The following is a 27,362-nucleotide window of genomic DNA, read 5'->3' as shown; positions in this document are numbered from 1 at the left end:
TTGCGAGTCCTAGGACCTAGGGGGCTGGGTAGAACCACCCCCAGATCTCGGCTGACAACCTTTCTGGGAGTAGATACGGTGTGGCTGGCGGGTTCCAACCCCACACCCCTGGTCAGCAGCCAAGCGCTTAACCATTGTGCCACCAGGGATCCGTAGACATCTAGTAAGTGATGCCGATTCCTTCTGGAAAGACCGAATCATGAAAAGATGTCATCGTCTGATTGTTACACGTCACTTTACGAGCATACTAGCAGGCCGTTGAAAGGGAGGTGGATGGGTTAGGTTGTTCTAGGCCTTAGGGGGAAAAATGTTTTTTTTTTTAAAGGAAGTTCCTGTCTTTAATTCCTGTCTTAGACATGCTATAAATTTGTAAATTTATTTCCCAGTTGATTCAATCTGCCATCTCTAAATCTTAGAAAATTTTGACTGGAAAAAAAACCCCAAACAAACCCTCCGTTCAATCGCCTTTGAGCACTTTCTACCTCAGAACTACAAGTCCCATAAGGCCAGCCGCCGGGAGCCACCATCTTGACACACCTTAGCGCGCATGTCGGCGGGAGAGCGAGCGTTCGGGGAGAAGAAGCCCCGCCCCCTCGCAGCCCATTGGTCGAGGGGCCCGGCGGCGCGCTCCGCGGTTGGCCACCGAGGCCGCCCGTCCGCCGCGTCGGTCGGGGTCAGAGTGCGCAGAGGTGAGTCGGTGTGTTGTGGACTCGTGGTGCTGGCTGCTGCTGTCGAGGCGGCCGAGGACGGGCGGTGGGGCGCGGGCGGAGCTGGTCCCGCGTTGGCCTGGCCAGCGCCGCAGTCGGCGCGGGCCGCGCCCGTCGCCGTAAACTTCCCCGAGCGCCTGCCGAGGCCCGGGGAGACGTCGGGGCCTGCACCTGAAGGGAGCCTGCGGCGCTGGCCCCAAGGAGGGGGCGTTGCCATGGCGACAGCCTCTCCCGCAGCTGATGGGGGACGGGGGCGGCCCTGGGAAGGAGGGCTGGTCTCCTGGCCCCCTGCCCCTCCCATTACGCTCCCCTGGACTTGGATGGGCCCGAGTTGGGGGCAACACCCCGGGGTGGGTGATGCGGAGAGGCCCCCAGACTGGGCCTTGGTTAATGCATGCGGGGTGAGGGTCGCGGCGCGCACAGTTTGTGTAGCCTGGGGTGCTGGCTTACGAGCTCACCCGGAATGCATGCTGGACCTACCGATCACGTTCGAATGGGGAGGGAGCGGGCTGGCCTCTTTAAGACAGACTAGGCGAGATGCATAAGGAAGCTGATGCTCACCTGAGATGACAAGGGTTTGGGCCCGAGATAGACGACAAGGAGATTAATAGTTAAAACAAACAAACAACCCTTCTTGCTCCCCAACACACAGACACACCATGTGAGCAGCTTCCCGTGTTAAGGGTGGTGGTAGTGATGATGGTAGGAGTGACGAGGGCCTTCATGTGGTTAGCTTTCTGTTTGTCTTTCTTGCAAAGGGCCCAGCAACAGGTGTGCTCTAAAAAAAAGAAAAGCAGGGATTTATTTTGGGGTCTGACTGAGTTCTTGCAAAATGGAATTGCTCCTGGTTGATAGGGAAGCTGCTGAAGGAGGGCCGCTCTTTGTGGTTTGAATTCTGTCCGTAGGGCTGGACTTTGCAAACTGATAGTGCCCATCCTGGCCTCTGCGAGAGGTCTCTGGCCAGTTCCATGGCATTTACTCTTGTCAGACATTTCATCAGTCTCCCAGCTGAAGGGCAGCTAAACACAAATCTTATTGGCTAAAGACTAGACTCTATTTGAACTATATAGTAGGTAGTGATTGGCTGAATGATTCCTGATTGTAGTGTCTACTAGAAATTGGCTTCATCAAATTCTGCTTTATTCTGACTTTATCATACAAGCACTCCTTGTTTTAGTGGGCGTTTGAGTAGAGCTTTAGTATATTATACCTGAGTGCCCTATTTAAAAGCCAATTTATAAACAGGGACTTGGAGTGTGACTCCCCTAATGTGTGTGTCTGCTATCTTGGTTAGAAACCCACTTGGCTGATTTTCCTCAGAGAGGTGGGGGGTGGGGTGGGGGAAGGGAACTGCCGAGAAGTGATTGATAAGGTTTCCTTTATGGATTCTGTGGTGCTTCACTGGAGCTCAGAGCACTTTGGCAACTTAAGCACTCCAAATTAAAAACTCATTAACAATTCCTGCCCAAAGATCCTGTAAATAATTGGCTAGCTAGGTCATAGAGCTTGACTGAGAGTTCTCTCTCCAACTCAAAATTTCCAAATTAAAGTGCTTAGGTTCCATTTTCATTTTGAAAAGGCATTCTTTGTGGTAGGTTCAGCTAGTGACATTTTCCTAGAGGATCCCAGGAGACTAAAGCCTTGAATGAGTTAAGTGGTAGACAGGTATAGATTGCTTCCAATCCTAGATGTTTGTGTAAAGGGCCTTGCTAGCCTGCAAGGTCCCACCTCTGTAGCATCTAGCCTCTTGGAAGATCTGCATTTTGCACCGAGTAGAGCAGATGCTTGTTGATGGCTTGTTTAGAAGTCCGGTTGCCTTGACCGTCACAGAACTTGAGGCAGACTCGGAGGAATCCTGGAATTATTCCCTGGGCTGTGTGGCCATTTATAATATGACCTGTCAGTTTGTGAACCAACCCCTCTCCACCAACCCTGATTTCCATCCCTGCTTCCTTGGCTTTTGAATACTGTCTGTCTGCCTTACCAGTGCCCCCTACTTAACTAAGGGTTGGGATTATCTTTCATGGGCACCTTTGTCAGTGCAAGCACAGAGAATGTGAATAATGTTTCTTGGCGATCAACCTTCTTGGGAAGGAACATAAACTACCGGAGAACCCAAGATGCATCATTCCAAAAACATACAGCACAAGTAGCTTTTGAAAGCCCTATAGGGGCACACACACCCTGCCCTTATCTGGAGAGCTACAGTCCTGGGTGGTTTGGGTTTAGGAGGTTGAGGCACAGTGTGGTCCTTAAATAGCTCCGAACAGTAGCCCTTTGGGGATTTGATTCTTGATGTGGAAATAGAATTGTTGCAGACATCTGTATTTATCCACAGCATTGGGGCTTCCCGGCTCTCACAGAACATTCAGCATCCCCTGCTGCCAGCCTGGGCATCTTTGAAGTGAGGAGAGGTGAGAATCCTGTTGCATGGTCAAATGTCACTCGACTTTTTTACTTCTTGATTTGGGGCTCTGTGGGTGGGGGCTAGGGAACAAGTGCGGACTGTCCATGCCGCTCCTTCTGAGAAAGCCAGGGTATGTCTACTCAAAGCCTGTTGGCACCTATCTATCATGTAGACAGGCAGGCCTCATAAATTTTGTTTTACCGCACCACATGGATGTTAACATTTTCTTGTAAATGGAAGGTTTGAGGCTGCTCTGCATTGAGCAAATCTGTACATGCCACTTTTTCCAATAGCATGTGCTCACTGGGCGTCTGCGTCTCCTTTGGGCTATCCTCAGTGTTTTGAACCCTTTAAATATGCTATTGGGATGTCCTAGTGGCGTCCTGGTTGCATGTAGGGCCGCTGACTGCAAAGCCACCAGCCACTGCACGGGAGAAAGATGGGATTTTCTACTCCTGTAAAGAGTTACAGTCTTGAAACTAACTCACAGGGGACATTTACCCTGCCCTCTAGTGTCACTAGGTGTCTGCATTGACTCTGTGGGAGTGAGTGAATGTCATAATGCGATTGCACACTTAATAGACTACAGTACAGTGTGAACATAACTTAGATCTACTGAGCAACCAGATCATGTATGCCTTGCTCTATTGCACCACTCACTTTATTGTGGTAGTGTGGAACTGAACCCGAAATATCACCAAGGTGTGCCTTGAACCCCAAATAACACCAAGGTGTGCCTGTCAAGTAGTAGGACTTGGAGGGATACAAACCTTTGACTTCTGACATAGCTTTATCACCATCTCACAAGCACTGGCTCGAGGTTTCGGATGACAGCATAGAGTCAGCTCAGTCCTTTCTCTTCAGAAATCCACACCGTAAAATTATAAGCAAAAACTGGCTCGTTTGGCTTTGGATGCATTCGATCAAGGCTTTGGGTGAATGGTTAATCTCACTTTAGCTCCATTTTGCAAGGATCAGGAGTTGTCTAAAAGGGTGGTTTCTGTGATTGATATCTAGGGACACTGAGACCATTTGTTCAATAAATACTTAACAAGGAGTCTCCTAAGGGCCAGCACTTTGCTGGGTGCTGAGGTTACAGTGGTGAACAAGATGGATGCTGTCCCTGACACCAAAGAGCAGATAGCCTCTTGGGGCAGGTGGAATGAAATGGCAGTTATCATGCACCCAGAGAGTGCTGTATGCTGAGGGAGATGTAGGTGCTGGAGGAGTACTTAGAAAGGGCCCTAACTTAGATTTGTGGCCTCGAGGAGGCCTTTTCAGAGGAACGACTTGGAATTAAATCAAGAGATGAGGGGTGAAATACGGAGAGAGCCTTGTTAAGTGTGAGAAACTGAAGTTTATTGTGGTTGAAACAGAGTTTAATGGGCAGGGAACAGAGTATGGTGAGACCGGCCGACAAAGCGGAGGCTGGGCCCTTTGTAAGTTTAGACTGAGTGGGGCAGGATTGGATGGTGGATTGCACCAGGAGTTGGCGGACTGTCTCTGCGAAGGGCTGAGAGTAAATATTTAGACTTTGTGGGTCACTGTTGAGATTTTTCAACTCAACTCTACTGTTACAGTATTAAAGTAGCCACACTGACACCCAATACTGTTGCATCGATTCCGACTCTTAGTGACTCTACCTAGGATTTCCAAGACGGTAAATCTCGACAGAAACAGGTAGATTCATCTTTCTCCTGCAGAGCAGTTGGCAGGTTTGAATCGTCACCCTGCCAACCCCCAGCATCATCAGGCCTTCCCACAGGAGCTGCTGCTGTTGTGAGGTGCCACTGAACTGGTCCCATCCTAGACCCAGCAGAGTGAGGCATGGCCCAGCTCTGCGTCCTGCTCACATTGTGTGTGTGAGCCATGTGTTAGGCGCTGGGCCCATCCGTCTTCTGGAGGGTCTTCCTCTCCTTCACTGGCCCTCTACGTTACCAAGCGTGACATCCTTTTCCAGGGACATGATAACATGTCCAGAGCAGGTGCTCCAGCAGGGAGGGGGCTGGTTTGGATGAGAGTGAAGACAGAGAGACTCAGGAGGCTGTGGCAGTTACGTAGACAGCACCTTAGATTTCCCCTTTTGTAGCAGTATTTTGACCCTTCAAAATTGAGTATAGCCAAACCTTTGGGAAAAAGTATATACTGATTCTCTTTACTAATTTCTTGATCATCTGTTGGAGCTTAAAGGATATGTATAAAAATATTTATTGGAGATTGTTTGTATTCCACCAGCCGACAAAGATATAGGAAGAGGAAATTGCTATAGAATCAAATAAAGGAGGTTGGGAACTATTTTTATTGAAGGAATTGTGGACTAGATGGAGCCCTGGAAGAATATTGGTCTAAGGACTCATACGTTAATGTCATTTAACCTGAACTTATTGAATATGCACATGGAGGAAGGCCTGCTTCTTAAGCTTTCCAGTGAGGTACCCTTAGCTTGTTTGTGCTCCACGCAGTTTCTCCTTTCCTTGCTTGCAGCAGACTGATGGCCTTTTCCTGGTTTTGAGAACGCGCCCAGTTCTGATATGGTGGTGCATGTCAGGCACAGGGACCAGAGTGTTCGTTGGGAGTTCATTGAACACAATAGCGCTGAAAGTCCTGAGCCGGGCCTCTCGCAAGCCCCAGGAGTCTGGCCTTGCCTATAGGTTTTGATAGCAGTACTTACACCACCTCTCTGAGTCAAGTGACTTACCAAAATTTTGCTTCCCTCGCCTGTAAAATGACAATAATGGAACTTACATCTTGGAATTGGTTAGGGTTTCATGAGACAATGTATATAAGGTTAGGACAGTATCTTGATAGCTCTTATTACTCACCGTAGTTTACAGAACACTTTTTTTTCTCTGAAGTGGTCGTTGTCGGGGTGATCGGAGTGGTGGATCAGTTTGTTTGGGCTCTTCAGGGTTGTGATTGTGGCCATTTGCTGCAAACATAGCTCCTGGGCAGTTCTGTAGTCAGCAGTCCGGAGGAAGTCCTAGTTGAAAGTAAGGCACTTCTCTTCCTAATGGGAAATTTTCAAATCCACAGGAGTCCCATCCAGAATCCTAGAACCTCCTTCGGGGTGGAGCCGAGCCCCAGTACCGTCAGTGAAGGAACCGAGTGAGCCGCTTGTCTGGTGGAAATTCACCAGTGTGACAATCCATTCCTCCTTGTTTGTGTGGGTTGATTCTTTCACGTTGGCCTCATTGTGGTTCTGCATCTTACAGAAGGTGTTCGATGCTTTGACCCACCGCACTGGGAAGTAGGTCAGGCGGTCAGCCTCCAGCATTATTGTCCCCGCTACCCATGTGAGTAAACTGAGGCCCCATCAGGTGAGGTCAGCTGCCCGAGGCCATGCTGTGAGGCACCGTCAGAGCTGGGGCAGGTTTGCTTCCAGATGAAATTGTGTTGGTTTATTGCTGTGATTTCTCTTCCCTTGAGCGAGAGATGAATAGTCATTGCAGAATGGCATGCAGCCTGACGCAAGCCTGGTCCAGAGTGCTAGGCTCCATTGGGTTCTCACTTTATCCGCTGGGTCCTGTTGGGTTTTGATGGATGAGTGTTCAGACCAGGCCTGTTTGGAAAGCAGATTCCCTTTGGGTCATTGTTTTTAGCCCGCCCTCCTTTGGTGACATTCCTGGGGGAGCCTCAGGTTACGAGGGATTGCTTTGATATGTTCAAAATTGTGCCTTGTGCCCCACAGCTACAGGTAAAATCAAAAGGCAGATAATTTATGGGAGTGTCAGAGCTGGCCGCTGGCACCTCAGGAGGCCATTAGTATGCCTGTTCAGACCCTCTGTGTCCTCGCAATTGATTCCTCTTTGCATGCGCCTGATTTGGGAAGCTGTAGATCTGTGGGTAGTGATTGGATGTGACAGTCCAAACACCGGTCCCTAAATTAATCCTTTTAATAGTATTCTACCACCAAAGTAATTCTCTCTCTTTCTAAACTGGGGAGGACAGGATGGTGTGGGCTGGGAGAGGAGAGGAGAGGAGAGAGAGGAGAGAGAGAGAGAAAGAAGCTTAGCTTGGTGTTTAGAGCCCTGCTCTGTTTTGGACTGTTCTGATCTCCTAGCACTTAGCACCATGACTTCAGGCATACTAATTCATTCAGCAAACATTTACTCACATTGACGCTGTGCCTGGCCTTGTGCTGGGTGCTGGCTGGGGGTACAGAAGATGAATAAAACATGGTCCTTACCCTAAGGAATCCATGTTCAGCTCAGGTTTCTCAGACTTTCAAAACTCATGTACTATTTAGATAATAAGACAAATCTCACGCGCTTTTTGAATGTTATTTGAAATTTCCAAGTTCAAGGGTCTGACAAGTCAAAAAAAATGTCAAGTACCCTTTGTTATACATGGGTACCCTCTACCTTCTACCTGCTACCTTCTCTCCTCCCCACGCACCCTTGTAAATTATGGGTAGTAGGAGATACAGATATCTAACATCTTACAATCTGATGAGATAAAAGTTAAAATTGGAATAAAATGTGCTGCCGGAACACACTTAAGCAATTAACTTTATGAGGGGGTGCCAGAGAAAGCTACTAAAAAGAGATGAGCTAGGTTTTGAAGGAGCAAGAATTTGCTTGGTTAAAAAAAAGAGGGGTGGGGGTGGGGAGTCGATTCTACAACAGAGTAGCGTTTGCCAAGGTCCAGATTTGTAAAGGGAACTGCCCCATCCAGAGACCTGGCCAGGAGCTGGCTGTCACCCTGCCTCGTCCTAGGCCCCCCACCCAGTCAGATGGGAAGATTCGCCCCTTCTGAATTGTATTTGACCAGAATCTTAGAGTTCCTTGGCCTGTAGTCATGTTGCTCCAGGTCAACCCTCCCTGTGGCTCCTTTCTTTCTGTGACCGGGGGTGCGATTTATTGTCCTTTTTAAGATTGAAAAGGCGAGTATGGAAACATTTGGATGATTTGGAGAAACCTAATGATTGCTTACAGTTGCGGGACTTTTAGTTAAAGTCGCACTACCTCCAGAGAAACACTGCAGTGGACATCTGCTGCTAGCCCTGTGGCTGATGGGGGTATCAGTCAGGTGGGGAAGTTGTGGGCCTTACGGCGCAGGAGAGCAGGGCCCTGGAGCCAAGAGCCTCCGAGCCTTCGTTTGTTTCTTCATGTGAGAATACTGTTAACCATGTTGTTTGATAGTTGGGAAGGATAAATGTGATGAAATTTGACATCCCCAAACGAGGACTTGGCTTATAGTAGATTCTCAGAAACTTGAGCTTTACTTGACTTTTCCTCATTTATTAACAAGGGCTTTCGTTTATCGCGTGCTTACGATGTACTTGGCATTGTGCAAAGCTCTTTGTCTCCATCATATGACTGAATTGTCTAACCCTCGAGGTAGATGTCTATTACTCATTACAGAGACTGCATAGTGCAGTCAGGTTTTGGACCAGGTTGTCCAATACCAGTATTTTAACAACTAGGTTCTTTGAGTCTCTGCTTCTATGCCTGTTCTCCACCTTGAAAGGAGGGAGACAGGAAGTGCTTGGGAAGTTCCGGGTACTTCTCTAGGATCAAAGCTGGTCCACAAGTGTGGGAGGGGAGGAGGTGCCTGGAGGGATGCGAGCCCGATGCTGTGCCTGTTATGATATGTTAGGATATAAGCCTTCGCCCACTATAGTGTGTGATGAAGTTGCAGCTCATTCGCAGACCTGTGCAGGGATGTCTCCTAGCTTTGGTCCAGAGAGAAGTTTGCTCACTGTGCGGTGCACTGCTTGCAGCTTGCAAACCTGGGTAGCTTCCGTGTATGTTCTGCCTTGAGCTTCCGAGAGTGGCCAGTTGAAGGGGAGAGCCGGGCCTGCTATAGCCTACAGTTGTGAAGTTCAGAATTTGGTGTCCTGGAGGTCCTTAGAGACTTCAGCCTGCTGGTAGTCTGCGATCTGCAGTTGCTTCTGTGGTGTAGAGGATGCTCTGCCTAGCCCAGCCGTAGAAGCAATAGCCCAGACCAGGCAGTAACAAGTGTAGAGAGAAGAGTGCTTGGTTGGGGTGAGGACCCAGTGTTAAGAGTTCCTGCTTCCGTTCCATGGGGGGCCATCAAGACGCCATGTCTGCAGAAGAGGACTCTGGTCTTCAGCAGAGGCCCAGTCCCTGGCTTCTCTTTTGAGATTGCAGAGAGCATAGGGGCTGAGTGGTGAGGCCCGCTCCTTGGTAGGAAGAGTGGGCCAAGGCCCCAGCCTGAGAGTTGGGAACCCTGGGTGCTGGTTTTACACTGCCTTGTTATGTGAGCCTTCGCTCTTTCTGCCGTTCCTCTGCCTTGGCTCCACGCTCTGCCCCTTCTGAGGTTTCTATCTTTGACTCTGGGATTTTCACAGAGAGGCTCTGGCAGAAAGAATGCATTCGTGAGATTGAAGATTATGCCTTTTGAAGGCATGGGGTTTGTTTTTATATCTCCCAGGCTATTTTTAAGGTGCCTAAGATAAAGCCTATGACTGAGCAAGTTCCAGACAGGTGTTACTATGTTTTTTGTTGTTGCTTCTGTGCCTTGGACTCGTGATGTGGTAGGGCAGCCTGGAATAGGGACTTGGCCTGGGACGAGGAGCTGAGGACACTGCAGCTGTACAGGCCCCAGGTGTTTCCAGTCGGTTAGACTCAGAACCTGCTTGTGGTGCCTTCATGTTTCCCTGTGCCCTGTTTTACCCGGGCTGGCTTTTCGTGGATGGACTGGATCCAGGGACGGTACAGACCCACAATCCCCCCCTCAGAGATTCAAAGTATATGCGGTTGAGGAAGGTGAGGTGGGGATAGACCATATCTTTTCATGATGGGCTTATCCTGTTTTCCCATCCCCCAGGTTCCCCTAGCCTGTGCATGTGAACAGTAAAGGATGGCCCCCTCCCTCTGCCTTCCCTGCCCACCCCCAACCATCAGTAATGGAAGGCTATAAAATGTCTATTTACCCAAGACACCAGAATGACTCCTCTGTGGTTCCACTAATCTGGTGATTTGGTGCTTCTTTGGTCTCTCAGGTAAATACAGATTGAGTCTTTTTATAAAGGCATATTATTTCCCTCATTAAATGTGTGTTTTGGCACATGCGTTATTTACCTGACAGACAGTAATGGCTGCAGCGGAGCATTGCTGTCTTTTGTGTAAATACTCTGCACAGAGCCCGCCCTCCAGGGGCTGTGGCTCAGGCGTGTTTCTCCCAGTTGGCTGACACTGCGGCAGGCCCTCTCTACACCTCCCCTGACCTTACTGGGGGGCTTGCCCCTTCATTTTGTAGTGGGAATAATTCATTTTCTACCTTGGCACAGACTCCTTAATACCTTTATTTTGCTAAGAGACGGGAAAAGATGTCGGCGGAGAAATGTACATAAATCTTGGTCTTTGATGAAAGATGTTTCTGTCAGCTGCTGTGGAGCCGGCCCCCGACTTGGGGTGGCCCTCGTGATCTTGGGATTTTCCACAGCTGACTTTTTGGGAGTAGATCAACAGCTCTTCCTAGTCTGTCTTAGTCTGGAAGTGTTGCGCATCATAGCCAAACGGAAGCCTCCCAGGACAGACAGGTGCTAGCTGTGCTGAGGTGCCCTGGCTGGGCATTGAGCCCTGGGGAATGAAAAGCCAGAAGTCTGTCCTGAAACCATCTCTGCAGAACTGCGACGATTCCCCAACTGTGTCTGTTGAGTTCTGCCCCTCGACTAGCTACTGAAAAACCCCAATTGATGTTACAGATTTCTATTCTGCAAACAAGCACGAAAGTAAAAAGTTAGCAGTAGGAAAGGGGAATTGTAGTGAGTCACGGGGCAACTGGGGAGCTTCTGTAGGAAGTGTTCTCCAAGAAGGCCGGTGGTGGTCAGGAGTGCCTGTTCAGAGGGGCACTGTGTGGGGCGCCTTTGTTGGCTACTTAGCTGGATAGGGTAGAGTTCTTGGGCTGAGAGGGACTGTGAGGGCTCTTTTTAAAGGTTTGAAACAGTTCAGTTTATCTGAAAGCTGGAAGTCCAGTTCAAAGATTTGCCCCACCCCTAACTATTTGAGAGTTAAGTTGCCAACCTAATGTACCATCACCTCCGAATATTTTGCCTGTATTTACTCCAAACCAAAGCATTTTCCTACATAACCACAGAAGGACCATAGAAAAGCAGGAGATTAACTGTATCTCCATCTAATCCTTAAATCCCATTCAGGTCTTGCTGCTTATCTGAGGGGAAGGATTCATTTTGTTACTAAGTGTCTTGAGTGTCCTTTTAAGGAGCACTGCTTGTGTAATGATTTTAAGTGCTAGGCGCTTAACAAAAGGTTGGTTGTTTGAACCCATCCATCCACCCACAGGAGAAAGACTTGGCGGTCTGCTCCAGTAAAGATTCCAGCCTAGGAACGCCGCGGAGCAGTTCTGCCACGTCACTGCTCACTCTGTGCTGACATGGACTGGACAGCACTTGATGACAGCAGTCTCCTTTGACTTACCTCAGCAAGTGTTCTGGAGTACGTGACCTGGATGCTTTTGAAGATGGCGCATTGTTGACCTGTCCCTCAGTTGGAATTTGTCTGGTGTTTTCTCATGGTTCGGTTCAGATTATGGGTGTCTGGTAGGATTATCACAGAAACGATGCTTTGTCTGGCTCTATGCGTCCTCTCGGGTGGTACATGCTTTTGGAGTCATTCCATCATTGTTGCTGATGTTCATTTTGATGATACGATTAAGGTGATATCTGATCCTTGGAAACTATGTAGCTATCCTTCATCGCACTTGAGTTTTGTTCTTTACTCAGCCTTCTGATGGACTTGTGGTTTCCTTTTATTCACTGCATAATAGCCCATAACAATCATCTCGATGTTCAAATTGCTCAGGGGTCCTTTTGACACATTCCCATCATTCTCTGAGTGCTTCCCTGCTCTCTGGCACGCGAGGTTCCCGGCTCCTTTCGTACTTTCCCTGCCACCACAGTGGAATGAGCCCCTTTGCTTAGGAGCCCTGGTTCTTCTTCGTGAAGAAGATTGTTTAGGATGCCAGAGTCCATGCATGTTTGTATTTATTCAGAGTTGTGTCTAAATATATGTACATGATATTTTATACCCATATTTACATCTACATTTCTGTAGCTTATTTATAATAGAAACCAAGAGTTCACATTATTGTCACCTCCAATTCCAATCCAACAACATGGAAATCATTCTAATTTTCTCCCTTTTTGTAAATTAGCCCTTTTCCTTGACATTGAGAAACCCAGTTCCTATTGTTTTTTGTCTGTTTGTTTTTAACGTACCTTTTTTTTTTTTAATATGGACGCTTCATGAATTCACGTGTCATCCTTGTGCAGGGGCCATGCTAATCTTCTCTGTATCGTTCCAATTTTAGTATATGTTACCAAAGCGAGCACCTCTTTTTCTCTTTTTAAAAAAATATATATACTACTTTGATCAATCCTTTGCATGTAACTGATTTCCTACCAGTGCTCCAGCTCTTTTCTCCCAGGGGTGCCTTTTCCCACGCCAGGCTGCCCCTATAGGGGTTTCCTCTCACTCCCACTCGGGTTCCCACATGCCTGCCACATGGGTGCCCGCCTTCCTCTGCTTAGCCTGCCCCTTCCCTTTCTTGTTCCCCGCAACTGGTAAGTAGACACTTGTCTTGCTCATGAGAGCTTTAGGTTTGAATTGTTTAGTAACAATTGAGCTGAACTAGAATCCAGTGGCTGGCATGTGGAGGCCTTATCTTCTAACTCGAGACTTGTAGAGGAGAGACTTGGATGTGGGTGAACGTGACGTGAGTGAGGCATGCAGTGGGACCTGTGGTCATGAAGGTGGTCTCCACGGAGGTGATAGGATAGAGTATAAGCATGCTGTCAGGGAGGCCCAGCGGAGTCTAGGAATGCTCTGAGACTGCTTGGTGAATTGATTGGACGTGTAGGCCCAGAGCATGGGATCCGGGCTTGGCTAGATGGGCTTAGCCGATGATAGCAAGCCAATACTTAATGCGCAGTGCCGGACACTGCTCGGAGTGCTTGTCACGTGTCATGTCATTATCAAAGAGTGGGTACAATCATGATTGTCATTTATAGGTGAGGAATTGAGAAATGGTGCTTGCCCAAAGTGCCATGGCTAATAAAAGCCAGGATGCCAACCTGGGAACTCCCATATTAGGTGAATGGGGCTTGGCTGACGATAGCTACTGTGTACATGTGTACATCCAATAGCCTTATGTGTAGTGCGATGCAAGAAGTTAGAGGAGGATTTCCAGACCCTTTGAGGACTCACTAGAATGAGGAATTTGGGAAGCCTGGGGCCTCCCACTCATCAAGGCTCCCACGGCTGTTTAGGAGTGGGTGGGCTGAAGAGCTAGTTTGGATTCAGGCTTTGAAAGGGATGTTGGCACTCTGCCTTTCCAAGGGAAGGGATACCACTGTGAAATTCAAGCCATCCTTTGCCTGCCCAGGGCTGAGGAATTTCTTTGCATTTTTGGAGAGGTTATGAAACAGTGGGAAAACCAATTGCTATCCTTGTGTAAGATCTATGAAAAACTAAGTACTTGTGAGTCTTAACATTACTACATACCCACAAAATTTCCCTGTACCCACTGCACAGAGAAGAGCTGCTCCTTGGGGTTTCTGGGATTGCATGTCCTTGTGAGAGCGGATACGCACATGTCTCCCACGGAGCAGCTGGTAGGTCTGAAGTGCCAACTTTGAGGGGAGCAGCCCAGTGCTTAACCCACTGCTGCACCAGGGCTCCTAAAGCTAGCTTCTCAAAGAAACCAAACCAAAGGCTGTGAGTGTTTGAGACTGTAACTCTTCACCGGATTAGGGAGCCCTGTCTTTTCTCCCTTGGTGCGCTCGTTTCTAGGGACAGAGTAGCCTCTTGCTGTTCACTCGTGAGTCCATGAGGAGCTGGGAAGGGGCGATCTTAACTCTTGCCCAAGTCAGGTAAGAGTGATCTCCTTGCTGTTGGGCAAGGAGCCCTTCAGAAGCAAGCTCTCGGCTCTGTCACAATGGGGCTTTGGAGAGCACATCCCATGCTATTTCTGGTTTGCAGCACAGACTTCTTGTTTGAATTTGACCATTAAAGTTGAGGGAAATTTGAGTGTTGTGTATAAAAGGGGGAAAATGCAAAATTTCTGCTTTGTTCCTGTATAGTTTTAGGAAGCTGAAGTTATTTGTGAATAAAACTGTAGACTTTGATTTTATTATTTCGTTAGCCCTCTGAGGAGCAGACATTCTGCAAATTTAAAGGGAGAACTGTTAGAGGAAAAGTGGCTAACCGTTCCCTCTTTTTGCGCACATGTTCTCTCAGAAACTTTACTAGACTTCAGCACTGCTCCCATTACTGCCACATCTGGGTTTTCTCTTTTCCTTCCCTATTTAAAAAGTCCCCCACCCGTCCAGGGCCTCTGTGGAGAGGGAGTCAAAGGCGGCAAATGGGACAGCCTCAGGCTGTGGCCAGCTGTGCCCTCAGAGGTTGCTCATTCCCCCAGGGCGCCACTCACTGCATGGGGGTTGGGGAATCACCCCACTACCCGCAGCCAACTCCCTCCTGATTGGCTTGGTTCGGTGTCATGGTTGGGGGGGGGGGAACAGGGCGATGTCAAGGTTCTGATAGGAATGCCTGGCGGCAAATGGCTCCTCACAGAGCCAAGGGCATTTCCCGTGGCCAGTCCCGGTGGACTCAGCTCCCAGGATTGATTGTCTAACTGGGTCACCTCATGCTACGCTTGACACTTAACTGTTGCCACCTGAGAAGTGGCCACAGCATTTCCCCCTCTCCTCCCTTTTGAACTGTAAAGCTGCACTGAGAGGTGAAGGCCAGTTGCATGTTGTTCAGAGAATGATCTGGGGCCGTAATCATGCTGCAGGTGCCAGTATTAGGGTCCTGAACTTCAGTCATGATCCTGTGATTTACAGAAGGGGGCCCCAGAGAGCGGCAGTGCTTCAAGTTGTGTGATTGCTCCTGAAGACTGTGTGGACAGGGCCACCGTGGGAGGGAGTAACCCAGGCTCTCTGTTTTGTTTTGTTTTTGTTGTTATTTGGTTTTTTGTATATGTGTTTTTGTTTTGTTTTTGTTTGTTTTTTAACTCTCCTCCCCTAAGTTTTAGATGCTTCTGGATGTTCAATGCTAGCACCTTTACAGACTGGAGCAGCTCGATTTTCTTCATATTTACTTTCAAGAGCAAGGAAAGTGCTGGGCTCCCACTTGTTTTCTCCCTGTGGTGTTCCGGAGTTCTGCTCCATATCCACCAGAAAGCTGGCGGCCCACGGCTTTGGCGCATCCATGGCGGCAATGGTGTCCTTCCCTCCCCAGAGGTATCACTACTTTTTAGTGCTGGACTTTGAGGCCACGTGCGACAAGCCACAGATCCATCCTCAGGTAACTGCTGCATCGGTGATGGAGAAAAGGTGGGGTGGGCAAGGAGGGAGGGAGGGTGACTCTGTTCCCCGGGACCCGGAGGAGCGTCCTCAGTTCTTCCTCGCCATTGGCTGCTTGCCTGCAGGTTCTGCCCAGGCAGCGGTAGACCTGAGAAGTGGTCTTTTGGGAAAACTGGGTGTATTTTTCTCTCCCGTCCTAGCTTTTGCTGTCAAAATATTTTCTTCTCATCCTTCCTCTCTCTTTTTCCCCCTCCCCTTCTTTGCTCCGGCTGCTTTAAAAAAATGAATTATGTGGTAGCCAGCTCCACGATGATGACCCTGATGAGCTCCACCTCCTGCCATTCATACCCCCAGAGTCCCATTCCACAGCGAGTCAGAACTAGTCCCACATCGCCAGTAGAATCGAGTGGAAGAGGCAGCAGGCTACTTCCGAGGCTAAGCCGTAAAAGGCATTGCAGTCCACCTTGCTGGGGTAGCAGTCATCAGGCTGTGTGCACGCTCAAGGTCGCTCTCCCCTCCCCCCATGGAAAGGCACATGTGTACAGGAGCTAAGCTTGTATCTGCTTGCTAACCAACGGAGGGGCGAGGCGGGTGGGGGGGGATGTCTGGGGCCGATGCAGCAGTGCAGTGTAGCACAGGCATACCTTGAGTATGCCTGAACTCTAGGTCTGTAGCTTGTCCCCGTGGTTCTGGGATGGCAAGGTGTGGAACTTTGGGAGACTTAGACATGTTGCTCTCAGGGTAGCTTTCAGTTGGCAATGAGCAGAAGGGGATGAAGAGGGCACCTGCACCAGCCATTGAGAGGCAGAGAGTGGGCTTGATCCAAGATAAAATGGACACATTTCTCAGTGTGAGTCTTTTTCCCGAAAGGGCTCTGTCTTTATCGAGTTATAGTTTATTTTACATAAAGCAGACATTCCAACTCATTTACCTTCCTTTCTTCTCCTGCCCTTGCCCCTGCCAGAGTCTTTTCTGTGTCTCCCCGCCTCCCCCTCCTACCCACAAACTCCAAATCTAGAGATTCTCTTGGCGTGGTGGCTGTGCTTGAGTTATGGGACCATTGGTCATGCAGATTCTCCCAAAGTGGGAAATCGGGATCCACATCTTAATACTCCATGTTACTTCCCTACTGATGTTCAGATTGCAGTTGCTGAGTAAGCCCCAGCGGGACCTGAATCTAATTCCTGTTGCATATGATCCATCCCTCTTTTGAACACTCATGTTCGCTTGGCACATGCCTCCTGGCATTAACTACTTTCTGCCTCCTGGCGCATGCTTATGTATGTTTTCTTATCTTTTCCGTTAGATTCTAAGCTCAGATAATTGTGTCAGTCTGTTCTCTCCTCTTGTTCTGCCAGAGTGTCCTGGTATTGTTCCTGAGGTTTCAGTCTCTAGTTCTCTGCCTGTTAATGTCACCTTTCAACTCACCTTCAAGGGCATTGCGTTTTGTTTTGTTTATTTGTTTCCTGTTCATAGTGCTTAAGACATAATGCAGTACAGATTTAAATTCACTTGGATCACCAACTTCCTTCCTAGATCTAAGCACCAAGGCCCTCTAGACTCGGGCAGTGGTAGGGTTTCATGCTGTTTACCAAGATCTGGGCCTGATTAAAGATTATTTCCAGAATCAATGAACCCTGATGCTGTGATTCCAAGGGCACTTAGGGAATTGGCTGCCCTGGTTCATTATTAACAAAGCATTAGCTGTTGCTTTCGAGAACTCGGGGAGGAGCATTTGCTGTCCTGCTTATCTTTAAAAGGGAATACGAATGATCTTGGAAATTATAGACCCGTTAGTTTACTGTGATTCCTGAGAAGATACTTGACCTGATCGTCAAAGAATCAATCAGCAAACAGCGAGAAGAGCGTAGGGTACTGAGTAATAACTTACATGGGCTTGTGAAGAAGAGCAAATCCGTCAGATCAATCTTACTCCTTGCTGTGACCTAGTGATGGATTTGAGTGGATGTAGGCCAAGTGATAAATGTAATGCATCTCGACTTCATTAGTTCTCCACAATGCTGTGAGCAACACGTAGGAAGGTGAGTTTGCGGCTAGACACCTATTGGTTCACCCTCAGGAATGAGATTGGCAGATCAAGCACGACTTGAGAGCAAGTAGGATAATGTCCTTCTGTGGAGATCCTCAGAGGTCAGATCCTCATTAGAGCCTCTCTGAGTTTAGCGTTGCTGGTCAAGAAGGAAAGAAAGAAACAAGCGGGACATTGGAAAAGTTCAGAATAAGAGAAACACCATTTGAGGCACGTAAAGAGGACTTGGAGATAAATTAGTGACTCATCTCTTGTCCAGATGAAATAAATTCATCCTGTGGAAGGTAGTTGTTCCAAAGCAGGGTGACAATGACTTGCTTTGCATTTTCCTAAGGACAAAAAAGAAATGAAGTAAAATTGAAGCAGAAGAATTTGGGATTTGGGGTGAGCGTGAGCATCCAGAAGAGACATTCAGAGGGCTTCCAGTAGGGTTTGCAGGCTAGGGTAGCCGTCCTGCCTGTTTTCAGGAAGGCTCCATGACCATCTGCTTGGCGGAGATTGATCAATGGGCAGATCTCCATGCTGGGGTGGATTTGGAATTGGGAATTAGAACCATCCCAGTTTCCCATCCTCCCAGAGGCTTTGCGCTGTACACCTTTGATTCTTATGGGAGATGTGTCCTAACTCCTTTTGTGTGGGGGGGCAGAAACAAGTTTCAGGCCCAGGACTCTCTAGAGGCTCGGCGTGGGGCTCCTGTTCTCTCATCTGTCTCTGGTTTTGAGGAGTCCCTGAGTCAGCTTATTGGGGCTATCCTAAAGGAATGCCATCGTGAAAGACTTAACAGGTGTAGCTCTGTTGTACTTGGATGAGTAACAGTATTGGTTATAAACAGGGTAAAACACCTGGTATTTTCCATTTGTCATCATTTTTGCTGTTTATTTTTGTACTTTGTTCAGCTAGGTGAAACTGGAGTGGTGTGTTTGCCAGTAATAGGCTTTCGTGTTCTGGTTTTTGCACTCATTTGATTTCTTTACATGTTTCGATTCAGATTCATGTGGTAGGTTATTGGTTGAATATGAGACTCTTTTTCATTGGAAAACATTTTTCACTTAAATGTTAATTTGGGTGGTTTAATGTTTTTAGGGCTCGAGATTTGAGGAATGGGATTCCTTTAGTCCTTAGGGAATTGCTCCCTAACGTAGAAGTAGATCTCATCTGGTCTAGGAGAACTTGACTTCTCTGTCCTCGCCAACAGGAGTTTGTGTTGCTCGTTTTGGTGTGGATGTGCATCGGATGATGGTTGTTGTGACCCCGAGGCACAGGGAGCAGCCTGAAAGCTTTGGTGGGACCTTTAATTGTGCATCTTTAACCTTGGGGCAAGCTCGCTTTCCACCTCGGTGTTCAGAAGAGACCACAGCAAATGTAAGTGAGGAAAATGAGGTACAGGCCACAGCGTGTGAGGAGGAGGACCTAACCTCAGCCGTCTGGGAGGGTCAGGGAGGGGCGGCCTAGCTCTCCCCATCTGGGGGGGCTGATGGCCCGCCGGCTGCCTGCCTGCCTGTCTCCCTCCCTCCCTCCCTCCCTCCCTCCCTCCCGGGTTGTCTGGGCTGTCCTTCAGGCTCCTGGGGATGTCTTTTCTTCACTGCTGGCTGCAGCCCTGCGGACTGTTTCCTTCTCATCTGTATTCAAGTGCCCATAATTTTGGAGAAAAATGACCTTTGGGGTTGAGATTTTCTGGTGTTTGTTCTTTGTCCACAGGGGATCCCCCACCCCCACCCCTTTTCGGAAACCTTGAAGAGACTCCATCTGCAGTTCAAGTTAGGAGTTGCTCTGTAATAGAAAGTTGTCCAGATGCAGTTATTTTTGTAGGGTGGGTGGCGAGAGCGTTGATGGCCACAGGGGAGAAGGAATTATGTAGGAAGGAGCCATGTGAAGGGTTCTGCATCATTAGCTTTGATGCATCACTATCAGGGTTTTGTGAGAGGGACATGTTAAAAAAGTTTGTGGAAAATTGGCCAGATCCCTACTAATGAAACCATACCCGTCCTCTGCCCCTCGCACCCAGGCTATTTTTCTCTTTGCTCTGTAGCCAGCTCTCTTCCTTCTCTCTGGGCTTGGTTCCTCCCATCTTCCAGGAGAAGGTCCCGCAGTCTCCAAGTGGATAGGAAGACATTCCTTAGGAAAAGAACCCACCCCTTTCTCCCCATATGTTTGTCCTGGTTGCAGCCCCTCCAAGTGGGCGGTGCTGGTCTGGGTCCCTGAGCAGAGGAGCCCAGCTGCCCGCCGGCCTGGTGGGCGGGCGGTGGTCCCTCTGCCTGTGGCCCCAGTCAGCCTGCACTGTTTTTCTGTATAGACAGGCTTAGGCGCTGATGCTATTCTTCTAAACTAGGAAATGAAATGCAAAACCGACGTTAATGTAACATTATGGTTGAGATTAAATGCACCAAAATCAGGAAATTCAAAGTTATGCTTCCCTCAGCAACTATAACTCAGCCTCATCTGGCGTGTGTAGTATTTTGTGTTAGTGCGGATGGTGTTATATGTTAAGACATTAAAGTTAACACCATAAGCAGAGCACAAAATGCTTGGGGGGCTGAGTTATGATGACTGGGTGAGCTCTAAGTGTTCTTGCACAGGCACCCGACTCCTGAAATGATTTTCCCTCTGCCCATCAGACCAGTTATGGCCCTTTTTCTTGGTTCTATCTCTGGCTTAACACAGCTCTTCTTCCAGGGTCACTTTAAATGATTCTCTGTTGGTGGCCCGTGATGGCAGTGAGAATGGGCAGCCCGAGCGGCCCTTTTGTCTCTTGGGCTCTGCCTCTGTAAATGTGCTGCTTCCCTCACCCCCTGACCTCCTGGGCAGCTGTTCCCTGGTGGTCCCTCCTAGGGATGGGCCTCCCCCATCGCTCTCTGTGACTCCTCACTAGTGTTCCCTGAATGGGAACAAGCCTTTGGTGTGTGCGAGTCTTGACCCTGTTGCAGGACCTCAGAGCCGAAGGCTCTCCTTATCTGGAACAGACCTAGCAACGTAGAAGTGAGATAGACATCCTGGGGAGTGGAGCACTGATGCATGGTGGTGCTGCCGTGTGTGTTTGGCCTTGCAGAGGGAGGATCGAAGTGGGTTTATTTGCTCTGTGCAGACTGCTGCTCTATCTTCCCCAGGGTTTCCACCTTTGAGTTGTCGTGGTAGTTAAAGCTGTGGCGTGGACTGGGGGTGGGGCCAGGAACTTTCCTTGGGGAGCATTGGGTCAGTGGTAACCAAATCACCACATAATTTAGTTCAAATCTCGAGGCATCTCCTCCAGCCTCTTCTTACTGCTGATGGCTCTCCAGGGCTGAGGCAGCTGTTGGAACGCAGATTTGGTTAGACCCAGGGCTAAGGCTGGCCGTGGGAGGAGCTTTAAAGCATAGGGCCGTTGTTAAAGGGGGAATAACACCAGAGACCGTGAAACAGCAGTGACACCAAGGGTTGCCTTTTAAAGTTCTCGTTGGACACGATGAAGCCAACCTAAGTCAGCAAAGAAATGAGGCGGATCTCACTGTAGCAACCTTAGAGCCAATGGAAGGACTCCTTTTTACCCACTTATAGCAGTGGCATCCTTTCCCTTACCTCATGGGGTATAAGGACAAAGAAGAAGTAGTCCCTGCCCTCAAGGGGCATATAGTCAAGTGTCAGGGGAAGCCAGCCCCTAACACATCATTATGGATCCAGTAGGTGCAATTGTACAGCGATAATAAGTAAAGATCGTACTAAAGTTATAGAGAGCATGCGAGATAGAAGTGAGGTATTGAAATAAATGGAGTCAGATACAATTCATGGTAGCATGCTCACCTCAGCCCCGCCTGATGGTCCACGTGGAGGGAGAGCAAGAGATTTAATGCTAGCCCAGGCTTTTTCTCTTCTCGGGACATGCAAGCCCCCTAATTACAGGTGAGGACATACGTCACAGGAAGGGGCTGTACTACAGGTAATACAGTAATCAGAAGGGGTGGTCTAGGGACATACATGCAATAGGAAGGGGAGGGATTGGGGGTATACATGTGACAAGATGGGCGGACCCTAGATTCAAGATGGTGGCCTAACCTTGGTCATCCTTGGGCGGGTTTGACTTCTATGAGGTCTCCTACAAGGAAACAGACAACTACTATCCTTACCAGAAGGGAGTGGGCCCTATATGTTGTGGGATAAACAGTGGTGACTCCTTGCTCTAGATGGCTGATAGCTGTCAGGGGGAATAACCCCTGACCTACTTCTGATGACCTCCAAGTATAGTCATTCCCAAACAGCTGTCTGGCATATATTTGGGGGAGATAGCTTGGGAGAAATATTCTGTTTTCCACAGTCAAGACACACAGGTAGCAGCCATTAAACAATATGACAGTTACCACGACTGAGTAAGTAGCTGGGACGAGGGGGAGTCACTTGGGCATTTGTTATGAGAAACTTAGAGTGGTGAGGTTGAAACCTGCCTGAGCCTGCTCAGAACTGGGACAAGTGGTGTCAACCTGGACCGCAGGCCTAGTTGTCAGAATGCTGAAAATTAGCCACAGGGAGACTGACAAGTATTTTACCATTTAGTTGTGGTGTTTTTCAACTTCAAACAGAGCCGTGAGAGTAAGAAGAAGCTTAAGAGAATTATAGCCAATGAAGTGTGGGCCAGCGGGAGGGAGCGGTGAATCCATGTGGGAATGCCTCAGCTGAGGCTCTAGAGGGCTAATCTTGGCCCCGATTGTCATTGGACTTAGTTAGAGCTCCGGGGGGGAAGCAAGGGCTAGAGAATGACATAACAGACCGCCCCACAGTGTTGGGAATTAGGGACTTACACCTGCTAGGTGCCCTATGAGAAAACCCACCTTGAGCAGACCAGGGAGGCTCAGACCCTTCAAACAGATATAAATAGTTGGCAGTCACACTGAGAAGAGGGTGGACAGAAAGATGCATGAAGCGACAGGAGGGGTAGCATTTGCAGTGGTGCTGGACGCTCACCTGTGATGGTGGCTGAACACTCCCTGTGAGCAGCAGCAACAGGTATTGTAAGCAAACCAGACCTTTTGCCCTCGAATGGCTCCTGACTCATGGCGACTCCGTAGGACAGAGTGGAACTGCCCCCATGGGGATCCAAGACTCACCTTTGCGGGAGCAGCCGGCAGTGTCTTTCTCCTGAGGCACAGCTGGTGGATTCCCACCACCGACTCTTCTGTTCGCGGCCAAGTGCTGCACGACTGCGCCACCCTGGCCCCTCTGCGGCAGGTGTGCAACACTGGAAGTTGACAGCCAGCAGGCCAGAACAGGGCGGTAGAAAAGAAACCCAGAGGAGTATTGAAGACACGTCCATAGGTGTTTCTGCGTGTTCTTCCTCTCCTTCTGTAGACAGCCTTGGGGCTTGCCACGAGGAAAGGACTCTTGTCAGCAAAAGGCATCATCTTGAGATGATGATTCTGGATCCTCTTCCCCTGGGTGTTCGCAACTCTGAAAAAGCTCCTCAGCTTACATTTATGTGATGAGTTTTCAACTCTAGCTCTGAAAGTGGAGCCATAGCCCAGCCAAAGAGCTGAGAGACGAGGCTTCCCAGATGGATAGTAGCTCTCCAGGCTGACAGGTCTGCACCAGCAGCATGACCAGGCGGGATCAAGCCCCATTAGGTGTTTGGAAAGCTGGGAAGGAGGTGGAGTCGCTTAGACTCTGAAGGGAGAAGCAAACCTCAGGGAAGCATTTGCTCTGAAGAGGTGCTGCCTTGGAATGGGCGCTTTCTTGGTTCTGACCTTGCAGAGAGTTGGCCAGAGGGGGATCTTGAAGGGCCTCGAGCAACAAAGTCTGTCCGTTATGGGGCTCTAACTCTGGTGCTGTGGTCAATGCGTAGTTCTGGAAAGGCCATCCCAGGCCAGGACTGTTCTGAGGGCTAAATGCTGGCAGACGCTCTTGTTTCAAGATGCAGATGTGCTGTAAGAAAGGGAGTGTGCAGAGCCCACAGCGAGGAAGAGGGCAAAGTTGGCGAGTCATAAAAGAAAGTCTGGATGTACTGCTGAGTGGAAGAGAGAAAACAGAAAGAAGTGTCGCAAGCCTAATACATGGGTTTGGAGACAGGGAAAGGTAGCTAAAGAGAGATGTGAGGTCATAGGTGAGGAGGCCATTGCATGATCGTACGAGAGGTGGATGTTAATGGGTTGAACTAAGGTGGTGATGGGAAAGGTGGAAAGAAGTTATGTGTTTCCACCCTTTAGTATGTTGCGTGGAAAAGAAACCTTGAGACCCAGGCTCTTAAATAGTTCAAAGCTCCTCTGGACACTAATGGGGAGTCAGTTGTGTCTGTAATCGGAGACCTTCGGGAAATGTCCAGCGTGCTGATTGGGCCGTCTGGACAGATGGAAAGTGCTAGAAAGCAGTTTGGTGAACCACTCTGAGAATAGTTGAGGCTCTGGTCTCAAAGGAATTCTGAACGGAAACACAGACTGGCTGGACAAGGAAGCCTGCCTCTCTCTCTCTCTCTCTCTCTCGCCTTTCCTCTCTTTCTCTCCTTTAGGAACTTTCTCCCGCCCGCCTCCTCCCGCTCTCCATTTTTACTTTGGACAATGAAACCTTTTGCAGTGCCGACTGATAGAGCAGTGCCGACTTCTTCTGCAGAGTTCCAGGATGGAATGTGTGGGGTTTTCTCCCCTAGCTCTTGGCAACAGGGAGGATGAACTGTCAGATGGCAAGAGCCGGGATGGCTGACGGGCTTGCTCTTGGAGCTTAGAAGTGGCTGAGCCCACTCAGAGAGATGCTGAGAATCTTGGGCTCTGGTCCTCACGTGGTCAGTACCTGTGAGCTCACCCCCGAGGTGCTCTTGACTACATGTTTGCCATTCCAAGTGTGTGCTGAGAAGTGTGAGAGTCTCCTCGAGATGCAGACTACCATCACGTTCCACTTCAGACCTACGTAGACTCTGCAGATAACCAGGCCCCACTCCAGCCCTAAGTCTGAAGTTTGAGAACCACTGCTCTGTTGTAGACCAGTGGTTCTCAAACTTTGGCGAGCCCCTGAGACACGTACAGAGCTTGTTCAAACACAGATTGCTGGGCCCTTGTCCTTAGGCTTTCTGATTTAGAAAGCCTGGGGTGGAGCCCAATAATTTGCCTAACAAGGTTCTAGGTGCTGTGGGTGCAGCTTGTCCGCACTTGAGAACAACAGAGCACCCTAGCTTTCTCATCTGTAAAATGAGGAGTTGTGGTCAAATGAGCCCATGGGTGTGAAGAATGTTCCCTGCAACAATGGGCAGGATGGTAGAGTCTGCTGCTTGCTTACTGGTCAGTGGTTTTAAAAAAAATTCCTCTCAGGCCAGAGCAACTGGTTCCCTCTCCTGGCTTCTGGCTGTGAGTTAGGGGCAGGATGTGGACTCTGTGAGACAACCCATAGTGATGCAGCTCTTCTGTGAGCAAAACAGCAGTCCTTGAAACTGTGTGGGTAGGGATCACCAAGCACGGCTTCCTGAAGTTCACTCAGCCTCTCTGGGTGCTTGATCAGACCCTTTATGTCTGCCAGGTCCTGTTTCGATCACCAAACTGAAAAGGAAGGTCAGAAGGTACAGCTGCTTGGGTTCCGCTTGCTACATGCGCGGTGGACTCAAAACAGCCCGTGTAAACGTGCTCCTGGCGTCAGAGGCTGGTCACCATGGGGTGCCTTTAAAATGGACTGAGATAAAATGTTTAACACAACTCAAGTGAACACCTTTCCAAATCACTGAAGCTTTCTAAGAAGTTTACAGCAATGCTGCCCCACATAAAACAACAGTAAGGTCAGAAAGACTAAGGGCGGCCATCACCTTTGATGAATGAAGAAACTGGCTGGTGTCCAGACTGGTGGAAGAAATCCATAGACTTAGCATTGATGTGATAGCTACTGAAGCTGGGATCTCACACCGCTCAACATTCTCAGTATTAAGTACACATCTTGGACAAGGATCAGCTAACTCCGAGAGCTGATCTTTCTATCAATCTTTGGAGCAAGACTGAAGCTGATAAACTTGATTTTATGAAATAAATCGTAACCAGGACTGAGATCCAGACATCATGGTCCAATCAAAGCAGTAGCTTCCAAAGGGATCCATCTACTGAACCAATGAAATTCGAGACAAAGGGCAGTTGAGAATGTTATGGTGTCTGTTTCTGAGGATTCCCAAGGGGCAATCTTAACAGATTTCTCAAAGGACACAGGAAGGATCGTAGGGGTTTATTATGAAGAAGTGTGTTCATGGAAACTGCCATGGTGAGAAAAAGGCCAGGTAGCTGGGTGGAGGAATTTTCTGCCACCACAATGCTCATCCTTGAAGGTAGCATGGCTGGCCAATGAGAGTAGCTTCCTGGAAAACCTTGGCCTATCCACTCCTCAGCCCTGATCACTCCCCCTCGGACTTTTCCCCCCAAACTCAAAGATTATTTGAAATGAACACGAATCGAGTCTCTCGAGGACGCCCGAGTAGTTGTTTGGACATGTAAATCAGAGTCCCAAAATGTGGAGGATGTGTTGAGAAACAATATCTTCCTGTTTTTGTAGTTTAGTTTAATACAAGTTTCATTTCTATGATTTTCTAGCAGTACTGTTTGATTTATCCTCATCTCTGTAGTGCAGTATTTGGATTGATGGGGAGCATAGTCTTTGTCTAACCAAGTCAGATGCCTGATAATTCCTCACCTTTTGGGGTGATTGGAGTCCTGGTGGTGTAGTGATTACGTGCTGGGCCGTGATTGGAAAGATCCGCAGTTCAAAACCACCAGCTGCTCTGCAGGGCAAAGATGGGGTTTTCTATTCCCAGAAACAGTGAGGGTCTCAGAAACCCACAGGGGTAGTCCTGCCCAGTCCTACAGGGTCGCTATCCGTCGTCGGCCTTTGTTGGGTGATTGAGCACCAGGCTTTGGGGCCATGCGCCCACATCCCAGATTGTGGACTCTACCCGTCTGATGTGAGGGAGCCGAGGTGCGTGCTGCCCTCCCGAGCACAGTGCGGCATGGTGGTTATGCGCATGGGCTCCACCACGGGCTCTCTGGGTCGGAGCCCTTTCCCAGCACCTCCTAGCTTTATGACGTTGGAGAAGCCTCCTATTTTCTCTATGACTCAGTTGCCTTATGGGTAAAATGGAGTTAATAATAGTATCGAACTCATAGGGCTGTTGGAAGAACAAGATGGAGCAGTATGTCTAAGAGCTTGGCTTGTAATAGCTGTCTGTGCTAGCTCTCAATAGGTAGCCTAGCGTTCGTAGTAATCATACGAGTGGCCTTGTGGTGAGCTATTGGGTTGTGCCAGGTGACTGGGAGGCACCTCCTGCTTCTCCAGGGAGCGTAGACAGAGCTCAGACTTTCTGTCAACATGGTGAATGGAGGTCCAGAGCGGTTTTCTTCCCTCCACAGGAATGGTATGTTGGTTTTGGCACCCTTCCCCTTTCATGCTCTCTCCCTGTGCTGCCTTAGGGGAGACCTTGCTTTCACCCACTCTGAGATTTGTTCAAATTGACTTCATGACAAATACATGTGTATAGGTAGCTACAAAGAAATCTTGTGGATGTTTGCTGCCCTGAAGGGGTCTGCTTCACCAGACCAGTAATATCTGGAGTTACTTGTAATTGAGCATGTAAAATGTTTTAACTCGGATTGTGCCAGTCAGCCATGGCATCGGGGGCCATCTTGGGCATGCACACTCCTTGGTTGCTGGGACTTCTGGACCCCTTCATTTACTGGTATTGAAGGTTATTGTTTCAATTCTGATTTCAGGAAAGGGAAATTACAATTCACTCGGCACCTCCTTTCCCCAGTACCCTGAATAAAGAATAGCAATGTCTGTTGTCAGCCCCCTTTCTACATGTTAATTGCTTTGGGGTCTATGAGGATGGGCTGGAGGGGGACATGTAGGTGAAAAATCAGCCTTTTAAAGCTCCGATTTCTACCCTTCCTTGTCGTGAGACTTGGGCATCCGCTCTCATCTGTCAAAGTG

The 27,362-nt window shown here is 48.8% G+C and overlaps 1 protein-coding gene and 1 non-coding gene across 6 annotated transcripts in view; one reads left to right on the top strand and one right to left on the bottom strand.

Annotated features, from left to right (window-relative positions):
- Window positions 1-651: 651 nt before the first annotated feature.
- Window positions 652-27,362, top strand: part of ERI3 (ERI1 exoribonuclease family member 3) — a 143,010-nt gene continuing 116,299 nt past the window's right edge. Inside the window, exons 1-3 of one of the 5 annotated variants that reach the window (XM_075555284.1) lie at window positions 652-689; window positions 3,046-3,121; window positions 15,133-15,410. In XM_075555284.1, the coding sequence (XP_075411399.1) occupies window positions 15,156-15,410 (255 nt within the window). In that variant the 5' untranslated portion in view covers window positions 652-689; window positions 3,046-3,121; window positions 15,133-15,155. The other 4 variants (XM_075555292.1, XM_075555275.1, XM_075555267.1 and 1 more) reach the window with 4 other exon arrangements.
- Window positions 12,329-12,434, bottom strand: LOC142438214 (U6 spliceosomal RNA). The gene has a single exon (XR_012782637.1). It is a non-coding gene; the product is annotated as a U6 spliceosomal RNA (small nuclear RNA).

This window comes from Tenrec ecaudatus, chromosome 1 (genome assembly GCF_050624435.1).
Source record: "Tenrec ecaudatus isolate mTenEca1 chromosome 1, mTenEca1.hap1, whole genome shotgun sequence".
NCBI classification, from domain to species: domain Eukaryota; kingdom Metazoa; phylum Chordata; class Mammalia; order Afrosoricida; family Tenrecidae; genus Tenrec; species Tenrec ecaudatus.
This window is presented reverse-complemented; position numbering and strand designations above follow the sequence as displayed.